This window comes from Xiphias gladius, chromosome 18 (genome assembly GCF_016859285.1).
Source record: "Xiphias gladius isolate SHS-SW01 ecotype Sanya breed wild chromosome 18, ASM1685928v1, whole genome shotgun sequence".
NCBI classification, from domain to species: Eukaryota; Metazoa; Chordata; class Actinopteri; order Istiophoriformes; family Xiphiidae; genus Xiphias; species Xiphias gladius.
This window is the reverse complement of record NC_053417.1, coordinates 443,556-471,542: the sequence shown is the minus strand read 5'-3', so window position 1 is coordinate 471,542 and position 27,987 is coordinate 443,556. Positions and strand designations below refer to the sequence as shown.

The window sequence follows — 27,987 nt, the reverse complement described above, 5'->3', positions numbered from 1 at the left end:
ATGATGTGTTTGTTAAAACTTCCAATAACCAGCTGTATTACTGAGCCTTGTTTTTCTTTTAAAATTTACGCCTTCAGTAGGACAAAATGGGCTTGGGGCTGAGAGCCACAGACAGGGCAGGTAAGTCAAATATGGAAGTCAGACAGACTAACACATTGTCGGTTTTGGTCTTTTAACGGAATTTGTTAACAATAAGAAAAATATAGAATATCGCCAGACTGATATTTTAAAGGCCTTTATACGATAGTCTTTTGTGTTACTTAATAAACCACACTCCTCTTGCCACCAGTGTTATGTCTCAGTATCAATAATTACCTCATACAGCGCTGTATGGTAATAATTTGCAGTTTAGGATAATGACCCATTTTCAATTTGTTTTTGTGAAAGTCAAGATCATAGATCTAAAAAGAGCAGATGACAAAATGTTGGAGGATGTTCTCTGTTCAGGCTTATGTGGATGATGTGAACAACAGGAGCAAGAGGGGTCTGCCCACTGACCTGCTGACTAAAGGGAACTACCATATTATTAATGGGCAAAATCAGGCTGAAGACAAAGCAGCCACAAATGTTAGCTTCATTTATCCTACAATACTTTTTTTGAATTAGAAGTCAGTGAACTACAAAAACAGCTGCGAGGTATGTGTACAAAATATCTTTATGTAACAAACAATACAGCCACGTTTAATAAGTTTTTTGAAAATAATATGAAATGAAAGCAGACAATCAGTCAACAGATCTCTTCAGTTCTTCATGCAGTTCTGGTTACCACTACATATGGATATGACTCCAGCAGCTCAGTGCTGCCATTTGCTGGTATTCAGGGATCCTCTGTACAGGCATGAGAGTAGGATGTGAGCCACTTGACAGGACAGTCCCTGAAAACACACACAGTTAATGTGACAAACAAACACAACCTTAACCATCACAACCGAATGCCTAACCCCAACCCTTAACTAACCCTAACCTAAACCTGATTCTAACCTGAACCCTAAAACCAAGTCTTGTCCCTCAAACAGCCATTTAGACTTGTTGGGTCCAGCATTTTGGTCCCAACAAAGCCGTTAGAGCCCACAAGTACAGTGGGCTCCCGGTTTTTTGGACCCCAAGAATATAGTAAAACAAGCACACACATTCTGATTAACCGTACTCTCAATTCAACCACTCTTTTTATTTCTATCAACTATGGACAGATATTTGATGTTGAATTATAATCTGCTGAATCTGAAATGGAATTCAATTTTTACCTCCTAATTTTACCTCCTAATTTCTTTTCCCGCCTCTTCGTTTTCTTTGTAACTTGGAAATTCATTTTACTGCCTTCCCCTTGCCTTCCTTTTCCCCCCATTCCAGTCAGAACTTGTTTGGGAAGACCAAATTTAACACTTCAACGCATGAATATCTGCCCCTAAACAGCACTTGACACTTGAATCCTGAGTAGAGGTGAATAGAGTTGAGAAAAAGCTTCCAAGGTTGCGTTTGTTGTGAGGATGTTTTTACCTGTTATACTTCTGTCCCTTCCTCCTCTGGTACTCTGTTTCATCCACTGTCCACACAGCTCCCTTTCCTCCCTCTACTCGTACAAAACACTTGTGTAGGCTGAGGTTGTGACGCACTGCATTCTGGATAAAATGGGAAAATTCTGTTGTCATAGAAGCAATGTAAAACGCTTTCTGCTCTGGTGAAAACTACATAATGAATGTGTTTTGTCTTTGTTGTTTTTGCCATTTTAAATTGTCTGTAATATTACAATTACTTAAACACATTACTAAACCACATAGCAACAAAACAATGGCATTTAACAAATTTCAAGTCATATCTTAGTTACTGTATATGAGCAAATAAAATGAACTTAATATAGTGTGAACTATTTCTGTCATAATTCCAACGTGACTACGCCCTATGAAAAAAGATTCAGTTGCTTTTTAGTGTACATAGATGATTTAGCAAGTAACATTTGCCATTAGGCTCTAACAGTGTAATGTATATTATTTCGGCAGGTATCAGAGTAATCCAAGTACTTCAAACCTTCCAGGTAGCAGTGTTGTGTCTGAAGTAGAAGAACATGGTAGTAAACCAGTTGTAAATCTCATTAAGAGTGCGCTGTTTGTCTGGAGACTCCAGGATGGACTGCAAAAAGTCATACAAAGTGAAGAGCACACAGGGACAAATTGTGACAAAAACTGTCATCCAATGTATTGGAAAATTAGACACAATTGCACACAGTTTATAGCAGACAAGATTGATTACATTAATCCAGTTATTTACAACCGAGATATCATTTGCTTCATTTGCGCCATATTCACTGACTGGTTGTCAGTCAATATGGCACATCAGCATCGTTTTCCCCACTGTTAACCTGGACTTAACGTTATATGATTCGTATGCTGATGTTCCACACACACACACACACACACACACACACACACACACACACACACACACACACACACACACACACACACACATACACACACACACATACACACACACATACACACACACACACACACACATATACACCTGTTGACCTTGGTCACTTTTGGGGTCATTACATTACATACCCTAACCTTTACCATAACCACTACTTGCCTAACCCTAACGAGTGACCCAAAATTCAGCTTTTTCCCAATTGGACAAACTGTCACCAATTAACTGGCCTTTAGTCTGAAATTTGTCCCCAAAAGTAGCCTATGACAGACTCTGTCACACACACACACACACACACACACACACACACACACACACACACACACACACACACACACACACACACACACACATACAAAGGTCTACTTTCTAATTATTGTTCACAAATGTTGCCATGTGATTTAACTGAATACATTTAAAGATGTTGCCATGAAAAGTTCTAAAACTAACTTTATAATTTATTCTAAAAGAATCTTAAAGAGCATGAAATGAAGTCAGTGATGTCAAAGCACAACAATCATAAAAGACCATCTTCACACATAATTGAATATTTTATATTAGAAACTCACCCATCTTATCAAGTAGGCATAGGTGTATGGAGGCCTGATGTTGTTGTATTTGTAACAGTCAATACTTGGGACCAAATCTGTACAAAAATAATAATGATATGTCATCAATCCATGTCATCAAACACATATTATTGGGATTATGTGGTTATTCATCTGAATTTCCTGAGCTACCCGTCTGTAAATACCACAGTGTTTTGTAAGGAAACTTTAGCAACTACTTAAGCACAGAACATGTTTTGAGAGCATGTAAGGACAAAGTAGTGAGTGTGATCAAATTTGAATGAAAAGCAACAAATTGTACAACATTTAGAGCTAGTTTGAAACTCATTTGTATAAAAATTACATTACAGACAACCTATTCCAATTTAAAGATTGAGATCACAGATTATTATAAAACTGATTACTGCCCAAATCCGCATTTTATCAAGATTCCTTAATGCCCAAATAATAGGAATGAGAATTTTTTCATGTAATCTTATAGTTTGCATAGTTTTTTTTAATTTTGATTCAGTTAAAAATTTTAAATTTCAGCACAGTTTTGGGGATTATTACAGTTTAATTAATGAAATGGCAATCCATTAAATTCTCAATTAATATGGTTTCCTAATATTATTAAGTAATTCTGTCGGGTTTGTACAAACACATTGTCTAAACTTCAAATCAGATTTGTCAAAAAATAGTCTTTTTAATACATTTTAAAATTAGGAGATTGTTTACTGTCTATTTTTTCAGATAGGTTCCTCAAACTATTTGATAGGTTTTAATATTAAGTTATATATAGTATCAGATAAATTAGGAAAGAGTGAAGTTGAAAGATACAGACATCCTCAAAGTCCTAAAAGATTATATTGTTATTATCTTGTGCACACAAGATTTAAACACAATATCTCCTATGACTTTGGGGGTTTTGTAGAAAGAATACATATTAAATATAAGTATAAGAATAAATATAGAAATATAGCATTAATTTCCCTTAAATTATAGTTCTTTTTTTAGATGAGCAGTAGGACTTCCTTCCCATGCTTGCTACAAAGCTGCTCTCTCCTGGTTTTAGCAGTTTGTATTCCTTTACATGTGAACTCCAACTGGCTAATCTTGGTTGTTTTCCAGAGAGTGAGTGCTACCTAATAATATTAGCTTAAAAATGAGTTAACCTAGAAATGGTAAAACAAATGTCCATTACGAGGTAATTCAAAAAACCGAGATTGGAGAAGCAGGTGCTTGATAACACCACCATTATGGGGAAGGGGGCCAGCGAATTAGTTCCATCATGACTGTTGTCTCTGTTCCAGTCAAACATTTTTCGAGGTGACACAAAACAATCACAACAGTACATGGATGTGTGGTACGGAGGACTTAATAGCCAGCCCTTAAAGTATAAACCAGTTAGACTGTAAATTTTCCAGGGTCCAGGGTAGACACAGCTGTTGGCTGACTTTATTGTGTCGCAGCTATCATAAAGTTAGCTAGGATGCTAACATGATGCTCAACCTATCAGCTGGGTTAACATATGACCCAAAACCCATGTATAGTCAGTCACAAAACAGCGTGTAGGAGTGTTAGTCTCCTCATCGCTCCACACTCATCTACTGTTTTCATCTGCCATTATCTTTTATCTCAGAAAAGACGAAAAGAGCAGAAAACATACATTATTTATTCAATTTTCAAACTGTCAACAGACACAGTATCAAAAGAAAAGATCAGAATCACACTCATACAGCTCTAACACTGAAAAAAAAACAACCGAAAAGCAGTGTGACAACAGAAACAGCTGATCAATCATGCAAGTAAACGTTCACTACCTATGTTGATGGAAATACATATGTACTGGCTCACTGATATACCTGTAAGGCATTCTGATATGAGCACAAGGCTTATTAAAATTCACTACTAGTCCACCAGTTTTATTTTTACCCCATATAATTTTTATACATATCTAAGCTTAAAAAAACTCAGGCCCATTCAGATTTTTCCCTGCCCAGTCATTAGCGTCCTTCTGGATCTGCCACTGCTGCAAGCTCAGACAACATATGGTGATGGGAAAAAAACATGAAGGCAACAGCGGGGTTTGGTCAGAAAAAGCGAGTTGACGTTTGGACCTTCTTCAAATATAATGTAGCATTGTCAAGAGAGAAGCCCAGTGGTTACAAAATGACTGAGAAGAATACCGCAAACCTGAAACTGAGGTAATAGAACTTTTAAAGACTTATATTGAGCCCACTACTAAAGGCAGTGGTGTAATGTTATGTTTTAGCACTTCATAGCCCAGCCACTTAAGTTCGCTGACCTTTGCTTAAGACAGTTTTGTTTATTTTGGATCGGAATCCAAAATAAATAACGATAGATCGGAATGTTCCAACCCATGAGTACTCAGTACACATTACAACATTTTTGACAGGCATTCGGATGGTGTGATCCCGTCGCAAGATGGTCTGGAGTTTTATGAATGATTGAAACTGGAATACAGTGATCTGTGACTTAAAAACAATTATCGATCAGGGGTGTAAATTTGGGGGGCCAATGGCCCCTTCCCTATTTCCAACCCCCCTACTTACGGCACCTTTGTTCAGACCACACCCATCTTCGAACTTGGCCTTCTTTTTCACCTAAACTACACACCTGTAAAGTTTCATGACTGTATCTTCCACGGTTGTGGCGCTATCGTGGTAAAAAAAATCTTTCCACAGACAGACATATAAACACCTGCGAAATTACTCAAAACTGCCTCTTTTGTCAAACTGGGTGTCTCCAGGACAACATTTTGCCATGATGATACACACACGCACAGAGAGAGAGAGAGACTCAAAGGGTGAAAACGATACAAGCCACGCTGTCGGGGCAGGTACAGATAGACAGACAAAATTCACACTACTGATAGTACTGTGACAAAAAAAAATCTGAGAGAATTGAGGATTGAGTTGAGTTGATTTTGTTGTTGCTCTAATATTTTATCATTAATAAACTTCCATAGAATGGTGTTACCTGGCAGAAGGTTAGAAGAACCAGTAGCTCTGTAGCCATGCTGGGACAACTCCTCTAGATGTTTAATGCACCATTGTTGCACTCTGTCTCCATCTGTCACTTGAGGCTGTGGCAAGAACAGAGGAAGGCTGTGCGGCCACTCGGAAACTGCCCTCTGCATGCAGTGATGGAGGTGAATATTAACAGACAGTTTCATTTGCTTTCTTTACAGGGGAAAAAAATCATACAAAAAATTCAAGAGTTTTTACATTCTAGTCTTCTTAAAATTCTTCAAGCTGCCCTAAGCAAATTGTTTAATCGAGCAAATCAAGCTAAAAGAAACAATGAAAGCCAAGAGCAATTAGAACTGACATACCAAATCAGTGTATTTGTGTTCAGAAAGGTGCAGATGAAGTTGCATCGCAGTGAGTTTCTGTTTTTCCAGGATGAGCTGAAAAAAGAGACTTGAATTTACCTCACCCCGATTTTCCTGATTTTGCTTAAATAAGTGATCTCACCACCCGAGACCCACAGAGAGCATGTTAGTCCTTAGTTAAAGTTAGCAATAGTTAATGTTGTAACCTTAGATCAACATTGTATTATTGTGATAAGGGTGATGAAATTTTAGAGACTGTGCTCCTGTAAAAAATGACCCCATAAATCGTCTATTCAAGCACCTTATTACAACCCATAGTTACATTTTATTGCTAGGCGACCTCTAGAGGAAAGGAGGAAGTCAGGTGACGGAGTATAAAGACTATGTTAGGAGAAGGTTTGGGTGGATTAATGGGTTGACAAAACACAGGACTTTCACACAGAAGACCACTGTTTGTTTCCCGTGTGAAACCAATCATTGTCATCATTGTTTCTTTTATCCATGACCGTTCAACAACTTATGTTTATTATTGTAACCATGATAACGGAGGGCCTCTTTCCTAAAGGAAGTACTTATTTTAACCTAAACAATCATTTTTAAGCTAATGCTGCCCAGATTATCTTCAGCAATGTCAGACAGAATGCACTTTCTTTCTGAGAGTGAGATGTTCAAATGGATCTCTTTGTGATGTGTATGTGTCTGTGTGTTAAGTACAGAACCATACCAACACCTCACCTACCTACACACCTACCAACACCTCTAAAGCTCGCTTATTGTTAAAGTATTCCTCTTATGTGAAATGTAAAATGTACTGGACCACCGTTTTTATTGGAGTATTTCTTCAATGTGTGCATGTAGCAACTACTATATGGTTAAGTTAAGGTTAAAGTCAGGGAATCACATCCTAGTATGAGACAGGACGTGCTTATCTTAATGGCCAGCCACCACGCTGACCTTCATACTTTACTTTACAATATGAACCTCACAGTATTTTCTGCAGTTGCTAATGCAGAATAGTTGCATGACATGCATGTAAGCAGACAGTATTGTCATACACTATGCTATTTTAAACGTTCAAATCATACAAACTTAAATAAACATACAAGACAGTATTGCTACTGTCATTTCTCTCTTTATATTCATTATATGGCAAGTGTTCTGACCAAAAACAACCCTGCATTAAACCTTGCATTAAAAAATGCAGCCCCAATGCAGGCGGCATTGGTAGGTGCAAGTTCCTTCCTTTACAATTGAGACAATGCGATACATTCCAGGAAGTCTAGTTGAAGTAACAGATCCATGAGTTTGAAGCTTATCATTTTCCAAAACACCGTACAAAGGTTTATGATACTGTAGTGACAACCCTATATTTCCATCATTCTTAGTGGTGGACTAATTAGTTGGTTAAGCCTGCTGTTTTTGTGCAGTAAACAGTAGAAATACAGTATCGTTGTTATTTACAGTATACAGTATTCATGTTACTAAGACAGCTACCAGGAATGTGGCTTTTGATCGGCCAGTTCAGCACATTGCCAGAGTGTTGTGTGGATTTTGCTGATTATTGGTCAACTTGTAGGTGAAGAAAGTGTCCAGGAGCCCAAGATGTCTTATTCTAAAAAATATTAATTGAAGCTTGGCCAAGGAGAATGGAGAAATTATCAATACAAGTTTATGTGCATGTTGCCGTCTCCACTCTGAAGCTCGATCCCCTGTACTCAGTCTTTTAACGTTTACAGATTATGCTGATCATACTAGACACCCAGAAATGGTCCAACTCAATCCCTCTACAGTATTTGGAGTTAGTTTATTGGTTCTCTATTCAGTAAACAGGGAAATATTTTTACTTGTCTTAGTTCAGATCATGTTGCATGTAGCCTTCAGTATAACATCATGGCATCCTGGTCTGGAGCCACTGTTATCTGCCTATGCCCGTGGATTCTAGCAGACACCAATCTATGGCATATAGATAGGCAAAAGCAGCCATCTCCTTTGACCTTGGCAACTGCAGCAATGCTGCTTCACTTTTAACAGAATGGCTCTGTTTTCCCCAAATAACCTCAGGAAGGTGCCCAACATCTCAAGGAGAGAAGACAGTGTGCCTTTCAGAAAGATTTGCTGCTGTTTCGCCTGAGACATGCTTTCATGATCATGGTTTCTTATTTAAAGGGCATATACACAGCAATAGAAGCGTTAAAAACTATGATCTAGTGTGGGGTGGATAGTTTTTTTTCACAAGCATATTTATAGTGTAGTTGTAAACCTTCTGGGTTTCTCTAATTCTCACCTGACTCTCCATGCACTGAACAATATCTTGCTGGACCCTCCACTGAGCCATGCTTCTGTCACCATGACTGTGTTCAGAATGGAGATGCCTAGGAGACGAAACAGGACAAGGTTATATAGGCCACCACTTTTTGGTAATACACGCGTTTGCTATGACAGCCAAAATCAGATGAAAAGCTCTAATCTTTGTGTCCAGAATAGAGACAGGTCCGGTAATCTATATCTGATTAGGTTTCTTCTCTGAGCAGACGTGGTCAATTATGTGATTAGTTGAGAGTTGCTCTTAAACGTTTTTCTTCCATTTGGCTGTAAGTAGGAGGAAGTCACTGACAAAAGCGTCTTATTGCTTTCACTCAGCCAGCGACTTTTTTACTCGGAAGTTGGTACTTTAGACACATTCTGTAGAGGAATTACTACAAGTTTGACAAAAAACAAGCCCTGAATTCCATAGCCTGTGTACACTTATATGTGGTGGAACTTGAGTTTTTATGTGAGTTAGGTGCTGTACAATATATCTGTGTTTCGAAGGCTTGCATAATGTACACTATGTGAAACCCATCTCCCCATTGAGAAAATCTATCTATCTATCTAAAAACAAAAACACCATTTGAAGCAATTCAAAGCTGCTAGCTTAGTGGAAAAACAAAACAAAATCATCCTCACTGCTGCACATTCAAGAATCAATTTGGTGTTATTGATGGTAGAGTAGTGACAGAGCCCAAACCTGGCAACCCCACTATGTGGACAGGATGTCTGAGATGCTTTGTGCTGTCACTGGGTCTTAAAGATTATGTGCATCCTAACAACAGAAACTGTTCTGTCTTCAAAGTGTCCTCAGTGCATGGTGGTGCCAGGATTGAGCACTGCACTCTTCTTTTATGACACTGGGTAAGATTGAAAAGCATACAACCTGAAATTGTTCCTTTACAGAGGTAAATAATACTTGTTAAGTTATTATTACATTACATTATTGATCTCAACTTAAGAGTGGTTCATCAGTAATCTGAACTGAAAGTGGGAAATAACCATTCGTAAAAAGGCTACAACACTTCAATGACGAGCGATTCAATGAATGTAGTATTTAGCAGTCTACTTACTTTAAGAAGCTAGGAAAATCTTTAGACACTGCATCACAGCCAGGCCAGCGGCAGAGGCCACTCACAAACAGAGCACTGGTCACCTCAGGGATGCTGGAGGGAACAGCAATGTGATATCATGTACCCGTGAAATAACTGGAAGAATCCTTCAAACTTAACCTCCAGAGAAAGAGTGGGGTAGTTGAAAGATATTTGTGCAACGAAAACATTTTTAGGCTCTACAGCCAAAAAAAATTCAAAGCTGTTGCAGAAGATGGCTTTTTAAAGAAACAAACCATCCATCTATTCACATTCCGCTGGTTATGTGGGTCTTGGTTGAAGTGGCAGCAAGCTTAGCAAGGTAGCCCATGTGTCACTCTCCCTAGACACATCCTCCAGCTCCTGGGTGCTCTTGTTTAGTTCCCTGGCAAGATCTGGTATTTAATCTCTCAAATATGCTCTGGGTCTGCTGTGGGGTGTCCAGAAAACCTCAAAATAGAGGCATCCAGGAGGCACTTCAACTGACTCCTTTTGACATGAATTGTTCTCCAAGCTTCTTCTAGATGTCTAAGATCCTCTTCCTGTTTCTATGGGTGAGCTGACCCAGCCTGTGAGGGAAAATCATTTGAATGCTTGTTATCTAATTTTTTTTGGTAACTACCCAAAGCTCTTGACCATAAGTGAGAATTGGAATGTAGATCAACCAGTAAATTGAGAACAGTGCTCAGTGTGACGGGGCACCAATCCACCTGGCAACCTAACATTCCATCTTACTCTCATTCATGAACGACATCTCAAGATATTTGAACTGTTTCAACCGGGGCAGTTACAATAAACCACTCTCCAGCAAAGAGAGTTCAGTTTCTGACTCTCGTCTCCACCACTGTAGTGCCACAGAACCACCTCAATCCACCTCCATCACCAAACCGGACATTCTTTACATGTCTGCTGCACCTTGAGATTCTGTCCATGAAAATGAGAAACAGAATCAGTGACATTATCCCACAGTATCCCTCCCAGATACCCCATGGGGCGTGGTCATAAGCCCTTTTCAAGTCCACAACACACATTTAGACTGAATGGGAAAACTCCCACGACCCCTCCAGCTGGTCCACTGTTCCATGACCACAATGGAATACACATTCAATTAACCTAGCCAAATAAGGGAATTTTAATTCCAGTATCAAAATATATTTCAGTTTTTCATCACAGCATATTTTTAGTCAACCCATTAATTGGACAGCAGACAATCTTACTTTGTTGTAATGCACTGAGTCATTTATGTATTGTATGTATATTATTTATCATTCAACGTAAATATCATTCAACATAAATGTTGATGTGAAAATGTGACAGTCACCCATCATGAAGCCTGGCCCCGATGGAACTCTGTTTTGGAACGTCTCTTCTCAAAGGGAGCAAGTCATGGCTTTGCCTGTGAGAGGAGCCCATCTGTGGTGAAGAGGACTGGGAAAGACGGCTTGCATCCACCTCTTCCTTGCAACAGAAGACGAGTGCACTATTATCTGGATGCACTAGGGAAAGAAATTATTGGTGTAGGCTTCTGAAGTTTTCAAAATACATGCAACAACATATGCTGCCACTGCTGATGCTCTACTGCATAAACAGGTAGCAAATGGTCTTAAAACCCGTATTCAGTTAATATAAGTAAGAAAAAGAAAGTAATTAAGAAAACAGAAATACCATCAAGCACCAATACAATAATGGCTGTGTCTCTAAGGCCCAGTTGCTTACTTTATATTAAGGCTAACTTGTTTGTGCACACTGTAAAAAGTCAGCACACATAAAATGATTGTCATGTAGAATGATGATGTTGCTGGTGTGTAACTGAGGACACTGAAATGTCCGCGTACCATGTTGTTGTCTGGAAGCTGTTTGGAAAACTTGACGCAGCACTGATGGTCTCTGTTGCTTCTGCCTTATGCCTTCTATACTGCTCCAACACTGGGAGGAAAAACACCAATGTTAACTACAATATGTGGAAAATGTGTCAAATTAAAATGAAGTCATAGGGCCTCATGCAAGAACCTTTTTGTATTGTTATCCATAACTTCTGTTACTTCTTTCAGCAGAACATATGAATTATGTGTGAATTATGTGTGAATTATTTAGTGTGTAGTTCCTCTACAGTTGATTTTTGTGTTGGAAACACATTTGAACGATCTTATACACTGGCAGCTTTAATCACTCAGATATTTATTAATTAGTATAGGTTCATTAGTGAGTAAAAAGATTTTTCTGCAGTGCAAAACATGAGAATCTTATATGTTACATTGTTACAGAATAAACTCCCCGTGATTTTATAAAATTTGCATTAGAACTACTGTAGTTCTACAGTGACCATCTAGACTTATAATGCTGTGTACATTAATAACAATTCAGTCATTTTTAATAAATACTAATCCAGTAAAATTATATATATTATATAATTAAATGACACTTTTAAAGGGACCACCACCGCCTTCAATGCATGAAAATACATCATGTATTAAGAGATGTTTTTAGGAAGTGGTAAGGTTTGTTCCAGCATAGTTGTATGATGTGATTTGTTGCATACCTGACTTTCTGAGGCAGGTGGTGATACCATGTCCATGGTCTGATGGTCAGGAGGAGGGGGAGGAGGAGGAGAAAGAAGAGGAGGAGGGCGTGAGTCCTCCAGCTGTTTGATCTTGTCACGTTGTGGGTTAGCTTGGTGCTGTCCACATCTCACATTCTCACTGGATGTCTCTGGCATCTCTGCAATGAAAGGAGAGACATTGATGCTTCACTATAGAGACTTTAAGGTTGTGCCCTAAAATTATTCCCAGTGGAAAAAACACAACTCCATTTCACAGGAAAATGAGCAACCTATACTGCTTTAAATATCAGATTTATGATCACATCTAGCACAACAAGTATTTATAAACATTTTTCAAAACTGTTTTTAACAGGATGGCATCAGATCTTCTTTCGCTACTCTCAGGCTACTTCCCACAGGCCCTGAAAAATGCAGTTATTAAGTCATTCTTAAAAAAGAAAAATCTAGACACTTCATTAATAAACAAATCAAATCTCTAATTTTTAAGTAAAATAATAATCAATAAAACGTTTGTTTTTCAACAACCGAAAGCCTTCCTGGCCATAAACAATTGTCCCAGTTAGCATTTCGACCATACCAGAGCACTATGACTGCTCTTGACATCTACTTATGTGTATATCACTAGACAGACTGGAAAACTTTATGTGACTTTCTGGCACAGTGCTTAACTTTTTTGAATCCTATTTGAGGGACAGGGACTACTTTGTGTTGATCGGAAATTAAACATCTGAGTGTACAAAAACAACATGGAGTTCCCCAAGTCTCCATTCTCAGACCACTTCTGTTCAACATCTGTATTCAGAAAGTATTCAGACCCCTTCACTTTTGTCACATTTTTTATGTTGTGGCCTTATGATAAAATTGTTTAAACATATGTTTTCCTTATTATTCTACACTCTGTACTCCATACTGACAAAGCAAAAACAGAATTTTAGAATTTTTTGCAAATTTATTAAAAATTAAAAACTGAAATACCACATTGACATAAGTATTCAGACCTTTTGCTTTGACACTTGAAATTTAGCTCAGCGCTCAGAGACAGGATTGTGTCACAGATTTGGGGAAGGCTGCCATAAATTTCTGCTTCATTTCTGCTTCAATCAGGGGAGAAGGGCCTTGGTAAGAGAGGTGACCAAGAACCCGATGGTCACTCTGGCTGAGCTCCAGAGATCTTCTGTGGAATCTGGAGAAACTTCCAGAAGGACAACCATCACTGCAGCACTCCAACGATTTGGGCTTTCTGGCAAAGTGGCCTGACAGAAGCCTCTCCTCAGTGATAGAGACATGAAAGCCTCTTGGAATTTGCAAAAAATCACCTAAAGGACTCTTAGACTATGAATTGAATTTGGCTTCAATTCTAATGTCACGTCTGAAAGAAACCAGGCACTGGGAGAAAATCCCTAAATCCAGGTGCGCGAAACTATTCTTCTTGCGTCATACCCAAGAAGACTCGAGGCTGTAAACGCTGCCAAAGGAGCTTCAACTAAGTACTGAGTAAGGGGTCTTCGCTCTGTCATTATGGGGTACAGAGTGTAGATTGATGAAGAAAAACATGAATTTAAATGATTTCAGCATAAGGCTACAACATAATAAAATGTGAAAAAAGTGAATGGTCTAAATACTTTCTGAATTGACTGTGTATTCTCCTTGTAGCTCAGATTATGGAAAACAACAAAATATCTTACCATAATTATGTGGACAACTCACAGAATTATAATATCATATAATATTGTCAGGTGACTGTGGTCCCATACAAGCGCTGAGTAGGTGTATTCAACAAATCAGTCATTGGTTGTGGTAAAAAGTCTGCCAGTTGAACAAAGATAAAACTGAAATAATGGTTTTTGGAGCCAAAGCAGAAAGATTTAAAGTCAGAGCTTGAAACTTCAACCTTAATTCGATGGGACGCGTTTAAGGTTTATATGAGAGGACAGATAATTAGCTATACCAGTTTTAAATATAAACAATTCAAAAACAAAATGTTGGAAATTGAAAAAGAAATTAAAGCATTTGAAAGTGAGATCATAATTAACAATACTCCGGTACTTGAACATAAACTGACTATATTTAGAGCCTATTATAATGAGCATTCAGTAAACAAGGCCCTAACTAATTTAAACAAACTAAAACAAGCATTCTACGACCAGGGGGAAAGCTGGTAAACTGCTTGCCTGGTGAATTAAAACTTTACAGAATGTAAAACTGATTCATGAGATAGAGAATTCAAATTGAGTTATTACAATGGATCTTAAGGAAATAAATGAAACATTTAAAATATTTTATGAAAAACTTTATAAATCAGATCTGTCACACAAAACAATTTTCTCGATAGCCTTGTATTCCTCACTCTCTCCTGAAGATCAAGAAATGCTGGACAGGCCAACGGAGCTTTTATACAAAAAGCTCAGTTGGTTTTTTTTTATATAAGGCCTTTGCCTGTATGAAGGGGGTGAAAGCAAATGATCCCTGATGGGATATCTTCTGTACCTTTAAAAAAATGATAAGGGAGGACTCCAAGTTCCAAACTTTCACTGTTATTATTGGGCAGCCCAGATTAAAGCAGCCATGCATTACTTCTTAGACAGTCATACAATACCCTAGGTCAAAACTGAAAATACCACTACATCCCCATTACACCTAAAGCTCTATCTCTATTCTGATACATTGAAAAATCTGCTAAAAGATACCCATAACCATTTTGTCATGAATACTATAAGAGAAAATACAAGCAAATTTAAACAGTGTCAGATATATCAGATTTTACAACGATTGATGACAGCATTCAGTTAGGAAGGATTAGTTAGGATTAGCTAACAGCTTTGTTTTGGTATTGATATGCAAAAAATAAATACATACTGAATTCATTCCTGCATATCAATATTGCTGGACATCACAATCATTACATTTGTCCTTGTCCCTTCAACACTTTTTTTATACAGTTGTGATGTTATGTTGTTTCAAGCAATGCTGTCAGGCCTTGGCTGCTATCAGTTAGCTGCACATGTACGGGGAAACCAGTTATGGTTGTAACACTTTTTGCTTAAGCACCTGTAACTCACTGAATGTTCGAGCTGGAGTTCTCAAACTTTTAATTTGTTTACTACAAATGGCATCAATTCAAACCTCTCCAAGCATATCACAGACCTCGTCAGTTGATGCCAAATACATGGTGTGGTGTAAGTTGTAACAATTAGACAAAAGAAGCAAAAACAGACTCTTTCTGTGACTGACCATAACTCAAATCCACTTTCTGTTTGACTCAGGTATGTGTGTGTGTGTGTGTGTGTGTGTGTGTGTGTGTGTGTGTGTGTGTGTGTGTGTGTGTGTGTGTGTGTGTGTGTGTGTGTGTGTCTGTGTCTCTGAGTGTATATTCTTAATCAGAGTCACAATGGTGACAAATGAATGTTGGCTACCCTGGAGTGCAGGCTTGGTGGGCCCAGAGACTGCATAGGGCACATTTCAACCACACTTCATTTGGCTTCATGTTGCCAAATTGCTCCATACAGACAACACAAAAGTTCTCATCATCTGAGATCTCAGAATCCTCTGCATTGGCTTTCAACATTTTCTTGACAGGCTTTCTCTCCTTTTTCTTTTATTTGCCTTTATTTTTTAGATACTCTTTCTTACATCGTTGCCTCTTCTCTGTTCTTCCTCCATCAATGCTTGCTTCACAGTATATTGGAATGTATTTCAGGCTGCCTCTTCTTCCTGCTCCTGCTAGTTGTTTTCCTTGGCCCTGCTTTCAGAAACAACCAAACAATAGCACGATCCCCTTTTCTTTGCAGAGGTCATTAGCTTTCACAAATACATCTGAACAGTGGTTATCCAGCAAAAGCAAAATCTTCTTCTCTGGGCTGACCTTTGTCTGTTTGGCAAAGTGATAAAGGAATAAGAGGAAGTCTTCCGTTTGCATCCATCCTGAGGCGGCACAGCATCTAGCACTCCCTGATAGCGTGCTAGTATTCCTTGTAACGTTTACGGGGAAATACAAAGAAGGAAGGAATTGCATTGCCCAGCACTTACACAGCACATGCTACTAACACAAGCACATCTCTCTCACCCGATGTCATTGCATCCACCTGCTTGACCCCACGACACACAACAACACAGTCTGGTGACTGGACTGTTATTACACCAGTTTCATCTACATTCCATATGTCGCTCCTGTCGAAGTTGTATCTCAATGACCTGTCCAAGGTCGTTGAACAATCATTCCACATTTGTGCAGTTAAAACTTTCAGCCCGTGTAAGGCCGGTTGCCTCTGGACTCCTCATTGACAGGTCTCTCAGCTTCTGCATGGATTTGAAGTATCTACTCAGCGTTACATGGCTGATCCCATGTGCCTTTTCAACTGATCTGACTAACTTGCCCCTCTTTGTGACCTCATCAGATGATTTTTCAAAAAACATTGGCTAGTACACCTCTGTAAGTATTTTTTTTTCCACTGCCTAGGCATTCTGTAAAATTATTAAAATCAAGAAAGTGCTCTTAGTTGTATGTAAGGGGATGGTTGTAACAATTTTTAAAGATGTATTAGAACCCATCCACCCCTGTCAGCCATTGGTAAATGAGCCACTTGAACTTAGGTTTCTTTTATTCTTCATAGTGATACATTTCTGGCAACTCTGGTTATACTTGATATAGTTTGTTTGCCTTTTTTCCCTGTTGTGTTATCCCATAAACATGTTTAAATGTCAACTATTGTGTGCCGTTATGTTCTCTCAATTTGTGCACACAAACTATTAATCTGAAAATCCAAATCAATGATTAAAAAGAAATATTAATTTGTGTGCACAATTTATTAATTTATATATACTTATTAATTTGAAATCCTAAATTAGGTAAATAAAACGCAAAAATCAGTAATTTTTGCACACCATTTATTAATTCAAGAGCACAAATTGTGCTCACAAATTATGTTATTTTTCTCAAAGTATTTATTGTCTTTTACAATTACAATACAATATGCATTAGCATTACTTTATTGCTCCTGCAAGGAGCAGTAACTGGAAGCTGTAGCCTTCCAGACATCATGAATAAATTTGAAAACAAAATCAGAGCTGTTTGGTTATCTGAAAATAATCTACACCTTTCAGCCAATCAGCATCCAGCATTCACTGCAACCATGTACGCATTAAAGTCTTCAAAACATTAAATGTGAAGGCTTTCCTGTACCAAACCTTCTGACAGAAAGGCTGTGGTTGTTCACAGCAGGTGCACTAACACATGTAAACAACCACACACACACAGACACACTTTTGCTCTGCTTTTGTGCAGCATGGTGATATGTGTCATCTTCAACCACCGGGACTTTTGTTTGTGGAAGATGCCTGGATGGTATTTCCAGATCAGATGCTATCTTTCCTTAAGTAGTACTTTACTATGTGATACTAAGCTTTATCAGTTGCACAAAACTGTCAAATCCCGTATTCTTAAAGTGAGGCTTCATCTTTTTAGTGTCAATCACCGTCACACTTTGTACATGTAAGTTTGTAGTCCTTTTTTACAAAGAACAAAGAATGGTCAGCTTGAGTTCATGCCAGTTACAATACATTGTATTCCAATGGTGACAAGTATTCGTGGTGGAAAAAAAAACAATCAAAACATTTATAGAAACTTGAAATATTTTTTGCAGTGTAAATCACTTCTCCCCTGTCCAACAATATGCTCAGTATGTTCTTTGCCCTCCTTAAAAGTGCTAATGGAAGCAGTGTTTTCAGCTGCATTTTGCTGAAAGGATGACTGTTTAGTACATATTCTTTTGACAGAGGTCGAAGGAGTATTTTTGAGCCTTTACTTAAGTAGTAGCAACACCATGCTGTAAAATCTCCATTACATGTAAAAGACCTACATTCAAAATTTAACTTTATAATATTATACAAAATATTACTATTACTTTTACTGGTGTTATCAGCAAAATGTATTCATGTATCAGTAATAGTGGTGTGTTATTATCGATTATGCATTGACATTAAGCTAGCATTTTAATATTGCAGGTGCTCTAAGTGAAACTAATCTAAACTTGTATATATATATATTACAACTCATTGTGGTATTTTGTATTTTGTCGCTTAAAATAGAAAATCAAAAATACAAATACAAATACCTCAAAAATGTACTTAAATACCGTACATGGTAACAATTTATAATATTTCTGATATATTATAAAGACTGTATTATAAAGTGTTACTGAGCACTTTAGCAAATATAGTTACTTTCCACCACTATCTCTTCATACTTAAAAGATAAATATTGGATGTAATGTCATTGTAAAGGTATCCTTTGGAGTTTTTACATTTACATTTACTCATTTGGCAGATGTTTTTATCCAAAGCGACTTACAAGTGAGTGACAATACTAAAGCTTCAGTACAGTAGGAGACCATGAAGTAAGCAGTAAGAACTAAATCTGTTCATTAAGACACAGTGCAAGGAGATCAGGTAAAGAAGTGCACCAAAAGTGTACAATAAGTGCTAGTTTGGCATGTTATGGTGTTATAGGTGGTAGGAGAGGAGGTACTCTTAGAAGATAAGAGTCTTCAGGAGATTATTGAAGAGAGAGAGGTATGCCCAGGCTCTGATAACATTTGGTAGCTCATTCCACCATCAGGGAACCACAAACGAGACCAGTCTGGACTGTTGCCTTGTGTGCAGGAATGGCAATGCAAGACATTGTTCCTTGGATGAACACAGTGGCCACGAAGGAGCATAAGTCTGTATGATTGACTTCAAGTAGATGGGTGCAGACCCAGAAGTCACTGTGTTGGCGGGCATTAGTGACTTGATTTGATTCAGGCAGCCATGGGTAGCAAGTGGAGGTCAATGACCAGTGGAGTGACATATGCCCTTTTAGGCTGATCAAAAACCAGATGCGCTGCCGCATTCTGGACCAATATTAAAGGTTTCACTGTGCCTGTAGGGAGGCATGCTAGAAGGGCATTGCAGTAGTTGAGGCGAGAGATAACCATGGCCTGTACCAAGAGTTGGGTGGTTTACTGAGTCAGGTAAGGCCTGACTTTCCTATGTTGTATAGTGCAAAGTGGCATAACTGGGAGACAGATGCAACATGGTCAGAGAAGAATAACTGGTCATCAAAAATGACACCCGGGTTTCTCACGACCTTGGCTGGGGTGAGAGATGAAAAAGCAATTTTGATGTTGATATTGTGATGGAGAGATTGATTGATCCAGTCTTAGAGAGGTTTAGTTGAAGATTTCTATCCTTCATCCATGTGGATATGCCTGAGAGACAAGCCGAGATCCATGCCAAGACCATGGGGTCATCTGATGGGAATGACAGGTATAGTTGAGTGTCGTCTGCATAGCAGTGGTATGAGAAGCCATGTGAGCAGATAATTGGACCCAAGGAGGTGGTATATATTGCAAAGAGAAGGGGCCCCAGCACCATACTGCGTCAAACACTGCTGATAGGTCCAGCAAAATAAGGACCAAGGACTGGGCTGCAGCTCTGGCTGCCCTTAGGGCTTCATTCACAGACAACTGAGCTGTTTCAGTGAAGTGGTTGCTCTCACAACCCGACTGACTAGGATCAACTAGGGTGTTCCATGAAAGGAATTCTGAGACCTGTTTGAAAACTGCAATTTGGGTAGCCATAGATACGACAGCAGCACTGATGCTGGATGAGAAGGAAGATAAATGTGACTGATAACCCTTGAGATCAGCCAGGTAACTGGATCCACGCCATTTTCTATCAGCAGCTCTGAGATTGGTACACAGATTTCGGATGGTGTTGGTCAGCTGTGGGTGAGGCAGGTTAGAGCGAGCAGGTTTGGTAGACAGAGGACACAGGCTATCCAGACATGAGGTCTGTGTTGCGAAGAGAGACTCTATGGTATCATTGACCTCTAGTGAGGAAAATGTTCTAAGAGTAGGCAGAGTGGAGGGAACCACTGGGGAAAAGTAGGTGGGAGATTTTGGAGGTTGCGGGGGAATGAAACCAGAGGTTTGATCCAAGTCTCAGTGAGCGCTAGAAGCTTAAGGGATAGCTGGTTAGCATAGGCAGGAATGAAATCAGCTTTGTTAACTGCAGACTGGCAGTTCCACAACCCAACGGAAAAGGAGGCACATGTGGGTGAGGAATGTTGCAATGTAAGGAGGTTAGCCAGATTTCTTTGAATTTTGGCATAGTAATACTTTCATGTTTACCAGAGAAAAACAGGAATTGAGTGGAAGCACATGGCTACATTGCTGAGTACGGACTGAGTAAAGACTATAGTTAGTTGCAGTGTGAGGTGAAGTGAAAATACTATGGTTAAGGTTTGATTAGGTTTAAGCATAAAAACAACATGGTAAGGTTTAGGGCACCCTCGTGGTTTTTTATGTGATAATAACACGTGGTTAACGTTATGGAACAATCCTGGTCATGCTTTTAAAAAAAGCACTAACTTTTGGTTGTAGATAGGAAACAAACAGCAGTCTCTGTTAAAGTCTGATGTTTTGCTGACTCATCCATCTGTAGTCCCTGCAAGTGGATATTGTGCTGCAAGATCAGATACTTTGGCAGAAAACAAATACGCCCTTCAAACTGTATTTCCTGTTGCAAATTAGTTGTATATAAACACAATTCTAGGAGACAGGGTTGAACACACAGACATGAGAATGAGACCCATCTTAACATCTAACTCTCAGAATGAGAGCAGTAATCATTTTTAAGCAAACTAAGAGATGAGTGTAGCGATGAACGAAATATAAACATGGGGGTTACTGCTGTGTTTAGCTTCTTTTCCTCGTTCTACATGTTTTGTTAGGCTAGTCGTTCAGTTGGCTAAATTCACTGATTCCTTTTCTGTTTCAAGTGAAAGCCCTAGTATGCACCCACCCCCTGGATACTTTCAAATTTCCATGACAAGGTTTCATCTTCTCCTGTATTTCAAAAATATTCAGCTATGATGCTCCGGTTTAGTCATGATGGCATGTAAGCACTCAGAGGCTCCTATGAAAGCTTATGACATGACATATCTCTCTATGAAGCAAGTGATTGCAACTGCCATTACTTATATTAGGTATCATGCGAAGTGATAGAACGGGGCCCTTTCTTTCAGCTATCTCACTGTTAGATCAGAGATTTCTTTAAAGCTGTAGGGAAGCGTGCATCTAGACAATAAACCAAACAGCCAATACCATATGTGTTCTGCAAATGCACACCCACAGAAACAGGAATTCAGTAGAAAGTGAGAGCACTTAAGATGTTTGTGGCTTCTCACTGTCATCTCTCATTATGGCTTTCCTTCTTGACTTTGTCTCCCGTAGAAGAAGCCCATCAAAGTCTCTCTGTCTGTTTTGACAAAGTGAGGAGAGCTTTAGTCACTACACTGCATACTCAAAGTGATATGATGTGATGGTCTATATTTGGTTGGTACTTCTGTGAGTCAACATCTGTTGGCCACAAATGGGTTTGAAGAAGTATTTTCTGTTTGGATATTGTAATCAGCCACATTACAGTGTGGAAAGTTGCAGATGCCTCATACTGGTACTACTATGTGTGGGTTTATTATTTAAATATTCCCATATCTCAAATCAAACATCCAAATCACACTGATACTTTGAAAAAAATGTGTAGGAGACTCTTGTTTTCAGATCTTTTATCTAAAGTTGCCCAAGCAAGTGTTCAAGGGTCAATTATTTAAATAGAAATAGACATTGTTGTCAAATAGCATTTGCTGTAATTAAATGCATATACATATATATGTACAATATATATATATATATATATATATATATATATATATATGTAGACTGTACATTAGCAGCTACACTGAAATACTGAAATGGCAATAAAGAATTAAATCTTGAATCTTATTTTCTTTTGTTTAAAAGGATTCAGCATGAAGACTAATATTATCAGAGTCCAGGAAGCAGGGCTGCAGCGGGTAAGAAAACGCGTGTTTGATCTTAGGGCAGATGTGCATGCCAAGTACCAAATTTGAATTTGGCCAATCTGAGTTTGTACACAAAAGTTTCCATTTGTATTTTTAAATTCTTTTTTAAAAACATTATAAAATTCATGTTAATATTTCCAAAACACAGTGGAAATGAAAAAAGCAAACAGATTCAACAACTGAGGGCCTGCGTTCATCTTGATAAATGGACAGTGGCTTATTAAAACACATAAATAAATCCAGAGCCTTTTCATTCAGTCCCTGAAAATGCCTGATACAGTATTTTGTATTTTATAAATACACTAGAATGTTGTCAGTTAACCAAACCAAAAACAGATTCAGACCAATTCAGCCAGTTTTTGATAACACTTTGTAATACAGCCTACAATTTACACTGTAATTATACTGTATGAATCAGGTGCCAATAAAATATTGAATGGTTCCTACTGATACTTGTAGGTACCCAGCTTCTACAGTAATTCTTATGGTATTCCTTTTCCTTTAAAACGCCCAGTTGTTACACATAGTCTTGTTTAGTTCCGTTGTACCAATATTTACATATCAGTAGGAACCGGTAACTATTTTACCAGAACTTTATTTATACAACAAAATTCCACTGTTAATCACAGCCTGTATTCTAAAGTGTTGACACAGTAAAGAAACAAAACTTGCCGTGACTTTTACAGAATGCTATTGTCATGACACGTTTAGTGTTCTCTAAAGAGATCACAAGATAGCATTGATATTATACACTCCTGAGAGTGTTAGATCATTGCAATGGGACACTCATACCTTTAGAGAAACATGAACACCACAACAACTTCATTAGTTATGCTGAGAAAATAAGATGATTAAGTTCTGATCTTGAGCTAATGGAACTAAAAACTCAGTGACAACCACAGCTGTATGAGCTATAGTATTTGCAGCAACTTTATGGTGACTGGACCGTATCTTTAAAGAAAAACTTCTTCGCCAGATTCCCCCCTACTCTTTGTATACAATTTGTCTGTAAAAGACTAAAATTAGTTTATATTTTTGGTGTGTGTGCATATTGTAGCATAAAAATATATTTCACTGACTAGTTAAATATTAGGTGAACATTAAAGGCATCAATATGCTTCAAAAGAAGTGCTTGTTGGTGTCTGAATCCCCAACAGGGGCTGCATACGCAGGTGTTCAGACAGAAAGCATTGCAATATTAAAACGTCCTCTTGCATGTATTTGACTGGCCAACGCAATGCTTTGTCAGATGACATTATGTTGTGTTGCAGCAAAAGTTGAGCCTAGTTTCACTTTGGCTTTTGTTTGAGCCCTTTGTGATGGAGCTGTGTTAATGGCTCCATTCAAATAAATAAGATGGATGCATTTTTTCATGCAGGGCTAAAGTTACCCTGTACACAGCCTAACTTTCCAAACCAAATAATCTAAGAACCTGGCCAATCACTGTGTGGAGGTGTGAGAGTAGGGGGGAGTTTGAAGAAGAGACTCTCTATAAGTGCTCTACTATCCCCATGTGAATATTCACATTGTCTTGCTACTCTGTGACGGCAAGCTTGTTGCCCTGGCGTATCTTGAAGCTGAGGTTGCATCCTTTTCTACTGAGGAGGAATGGATATCGCTCTCTCTTCTACTGCACAGCTGATTTCTACCTGTTTGTAATGGTGGGGCTTGAAAAAACTCACAATCTTTAATTATGAGGGACCAGGGTCGGTTGATATAAGTAACCAATAGCTCTTTCAGGGTAAATATGGCATGTGGGTATTGTTGTTAAGACTTAAATACTGAATTATCGGTTATTATCTCTAGTAATATCTTTGTGGACGATGTATATCAATTAACAGGATAATTCTTGATAATACAGGATTTACAGTTCTTTTATTCCAGTTTTTATGCCTTGATTTATCAGGTATTTAATTCACTGGTTTAGATAAAACTGAAATTCCTGTCTGGTAATTTTATTGATAAGCAGTTTAAATAAAATATATAGATATAAAATATAAAATAACAAATACTAGACAAGACCTAGAGTCTACAGTAACACTGACAGCTCTAAGCTAAATGCATGGTAACATGCTCACAGTACCAACCATTCATTCCTGTTTAGCAGGTATAATGTTAACAATGTTCACCATCCTAGTTTAACATGTTTGCATTCAAATATTTACAAATTAGTACAAAACACAAATTGCAGCTGAGGCTGATGGGAATGTCATTAGTTTTGCAGGTATTTGGTCATAAACCGAAGTACTGGACAAAATGAAATATTGGCTGGATGATAGCATCAGATGAAAAGTCAGAGGATCACCAAAGTGATTACAGTTCATCCTGAAGAAAACCAAATTTTATGGCAATCCATCCAGTAGTTGCTGAGATAGTTCAGTCTGGATCAAAGTGGTGGACCAGCAAATTGACAATGCGCATGCAACTAGTGCAGCTATTCAATTTTTTTTTTTATCTTACTGCAGCCATGCAGAAAAATATGTGAATGTGGCATCACACGTATCTGACCAGATATACACATTGCCAATTTTTTATTTGTGAAATGCATTAGATTTGCATGGGACATAAGTTGCTTCAAATGGCACTGAGACATATCTGAGTTTTGAGGACTTTATTGACAGCCTTTGTGGTCTGTGAAGCTTCTACCAGATTTACAGTATTCCATTTTTGTCCTCAAAATTTTAGTGTACACATATGGAATCCAACACTGTTTACAACTTAGAGTGCTCTTATTGCTTTTATATTTGCTAGTTTATCTCACTTTTGCATCTAGCTGACATACAACTTGTGGTTTCACATAAGAGGAGTGAATAATACTGAACGAGTAACATAACACAGAAAGAAATGAAAGCAAAATGTCTGTTTTTCAGTTGTTATCTAGGAAAAGTTTTAGGACTTCTGTTTGGGTGTTTTACCACTGTACCAGAGCTAGAAAGTTTAATGTTAGGACTAGTCTTTTCCTTTACAGCCCCATTTCCTGATTTCTGCAGAGAAGATGGCTGCAGCTTTTTGAAAAGCTTCCTGAGGTGCTACATAGCATTCACAGGAATACCCTTTCCTATGCCTGGCTGTTCTATTCTTATGAATACCTTTAACATCTTTACCTTTCACCAACAATGCATACAAGCTCCATAATAACACAGGCCACAAAGGCGGAACAAAGTGTACACTAGAAACCTCTTTATACATGACTAATGTCCTGGACACATCAGAGATCAAAGCTTCTCTGCTCTGGAGTGTAATGAGTATTATACTAAATGGCGATGGGGACATATGAGTCATCTTTATAAGTACGGAAGCTGTGTGTGTGCACGTGTGTGCATGTGCTCTTTCAGTACGGAAAGTGTGCTTAATCTGACATTTTCCCTTAACTGTAGAATAATGAGATGCTTGTTAGCACCTTTAAATTGATATTCAGTTAGTGAAGTGAAACTCACTAAAAATTAATGAAACTATAATGAGGTGTACATGTTGAATGTAGAGTACCAGAGTGAAAAAAAGAAACAAAAATATTCCCACTGACTGACATTATCAGCCATTCATCACTATTGTATGTATGTCTATATATATATATATATATATATATATATATATATATATATATATATATATTTATACAGACAGTTGACAAATGAAAGGAAAACCGTGAAAAATGAGTAAAGAAACAGGATGACAGTGCCCTCATCCACAGGGCACGAGGGGACACTGATTGGTTTGATGAGTATGAAAATGATGTGAATCATATGCTATGGCCTTCACAGTCACCAGATCTCAACCCAATTGAACACTTATAGGTGATTTTGGACTGATGATTGTGGTAGACAGTGCTCTCCACCAATGTCATCAAAACACCAAATGAGGGAATATCTTTAGGAAGAATTGTGTTTATTCCTCCAGTGGAGTTCCAGAGACTTGGAAAATCCATGCCAAGGAGCACTGAAGCAGTTCTGGCAGCGCATGGTGACCCAACACCTTACTAAAACATTTTATGTTTATCATTTCACCATGTACAGTAAGCAAAATAAAGTAAGCTAAATACGTGAGCCAGTAAAGAGCATTAAAGTGTAATTTTGTATAATGTATAAGTGCAGAGACTATGGTGGAAATTAACTTTTATGGGAAAATACTGAATATTTTATCTTTATCTTTCATATGTAGATTAAGGCTGATATTGGACATAAAAAAAAGAATCATTAAAAAGACCATCTACTACTCACAATTTCTGGTGCTTCCCAATATTTCTGGCTTGTGACCCTTAAAACAAAGCAGGTCTACCTGCAGCTGCTCATCACCAGTTGGGACCACCTCAATCAGAGACTGTCAATTTTTCGAGGCCATAATTATCCAAAATTATCCAGTAATTCATGAGAAAACAAGTAAAGATTAAGATTGAAAAAGCATACCTCATATATATATATATATAGTATAATATATGTTTTTATAAGTTAACTTGTGACTTCTTCTGGGGGCTCTGACCCCCAAACTGAGAACCGCACTTATACTCTGTATTAGTATAATTTATTATGTTTTTCAAATCTGAGATGTCAGTGACAATTTGGACTTAATACTTGAAGTTCCTGATGATGCTGGTACAGTGGGTACTCCTTACCAACAGTCAGATGTGATGTTGATGTAAAAATGTACGTTATGTTTTTTAAATAGGCTTATATTAAAGAGATTTTGTCTTACATAAACCTGATATCATTTGATCTTCACAGAATTCACTTTGGCAGATGAGTAAAATTTGAATGAAACACGGACAGAATAAATTAGCTTTTATTGGTGAGTGTTCTCGTATAATCTGACAAAGTCACATCCTTCTAATGTTTCCTGCATTCACTACAATCTGACGTACAGTTGAAGAACTACAGTTGAATATGACTGTAACACCTTTTGATAAAGTACAAGAATGTGGTTTAAGATCATAATCATAAGTATCATCAAAAACAGATTTTTGGTTCCTTCTACCAAATAAGGCCTGTAGTGTTTTTTACGCTGAAAGCTTTTGAGCATGAAACTGCTTTTGTGTGTTTTGTTAACATCGTCATGATTTGAAATATTTGGTAATATGTCTACTGCACACAGACCACACTGGCAATGTACACCCTCAATGACCATCTACTGCGCTCACTGAACTCATTCTGTATTCCTACACATATTCTAAGACTTTTCTATTTGGTCTGAGCAAATCACAGAAATGACCCCAGTTAGATGATTCGAAGTTTTGATGTTAAACAGTAAGATTAGTGCTTACCGTATCACCTGCGTGCAGAACCTCCTGCTTGCCTCTGTCTTCCTTTTCTCAGGTTCTTCGAGGGAGATACTTTGAAATGATTCAGAGGGGAGTTTTTCCACAGGAAATATAGTTTTTGAGAAAAAGACAGATCTCAGTCTGAAGAAGACTGCCTAATTGTGTTATTTAGGTTGGAAACTCAAGAAAAAACTATCAAATAAAAGAGTTGGTGTACTTCGGAAAATAAAATCTAAACCATATCATAATACTATACACCAATCAGCTACATTAAAATCAAAATAAGTAAATAAACATATATGCATGCAAACTTGCCAAAAATACACACAATATACAGCGATCAACCACAACATCATATATATATATATATATACATAGTTTGCATCTATGTTTTCAGTCTTAGTTCAGCTGTTTGACTGAAAAATTGTTTTTAAACCTGAATTTCAAAATATTTAATCATCTTACTACCTTAAAAAAATTGTTTATGGTAATAGATGTTAGTAATATTGCTAGAATAAAGGTATACCACTCACCTGTCTCAGAG

At 37.8% G+C, this 27,987-nt stretch overlaps 1 protein-coding gene across 5 annotated transcripts; it reads right to left on the bottom strand.

The window, feature by feature from the left end:
- Positions 1 to 685: 685 nt before the first annotated feature.
- On the bottom strand, positions 686 to 27,987 carry foxp3b (forkhead box P3b). Of its 5 annotated transcripts, XM_040153130.1 has the most exons (13): positions 27,977 to 27,987; positions 27,447 to 27,515; positions 12,271 to 12,449; positions 11,567 to 11,657; positions 11,053 to 11,227; positions 9,714 to 9,806; positions 8,618 to 8,705; positions 6,334 to 6,408; positions 5,979 to 6,132; positions 2,997 to 3,073; positions 2,026 to 2,127; positions 1,498 to 1,619; positions 686 to 875 (listed from the first exon to the last, which is right to left on the bottom strand). In XM_040153130.1, exons 3-13 carry the CDS (start codon positions 12,445 to 12,447, stop codon positions 818 to 820), a joined length of 1,212 nt encoding a protein of 403 aa, XP_040009064.1. In that variant the 5' UTR covers positions 12,448 to 12,449; positions 27,447 to 27,515; positions 27,977 to 27,987; the 3' UTR covers positions 686 to 817. The 5 variants fall into 5 exon arrangements, with proteins under 5 accessions (XP_040009064.1, XP_040009063.1, XP_040009065.1 ...); XM_040153129.1 differs by lacking the exon at positions 27,977 to 27,987 and having other exon boundaries at positions 27,447 to 27,597; XM_040153131.1 differs by lacking the exon at positions 27,977 to 27,987 and having other exon boundaries at positions 686 to 828; positions 27,447 to 27,597.

Bases quoted from the DNA above. Each gene is read 5' to 3' on its own strand.
- foxp3b (XM_040153130.1), bottom strand. From the start codon at position 12,447: ATGCCAGAGACATCCAGTGAGAATGTGAGATGTGGACAGCACCAAGCT. The intron at 2,128-2,996 runs GTGAGTTTCTAA...GACTTTTTGCAG, and splicing joins ATGCCTACTTGATAAGATGG to TCCATCCTGGAGTCTCCAGA. The intron at 876-1,497 runs GTAAAAACATCC...GTGTGTTTTCAG, and splicing joins AAGGGACAGAAGTATAACAG to GGACTGTCCTGTCAAGTGGC.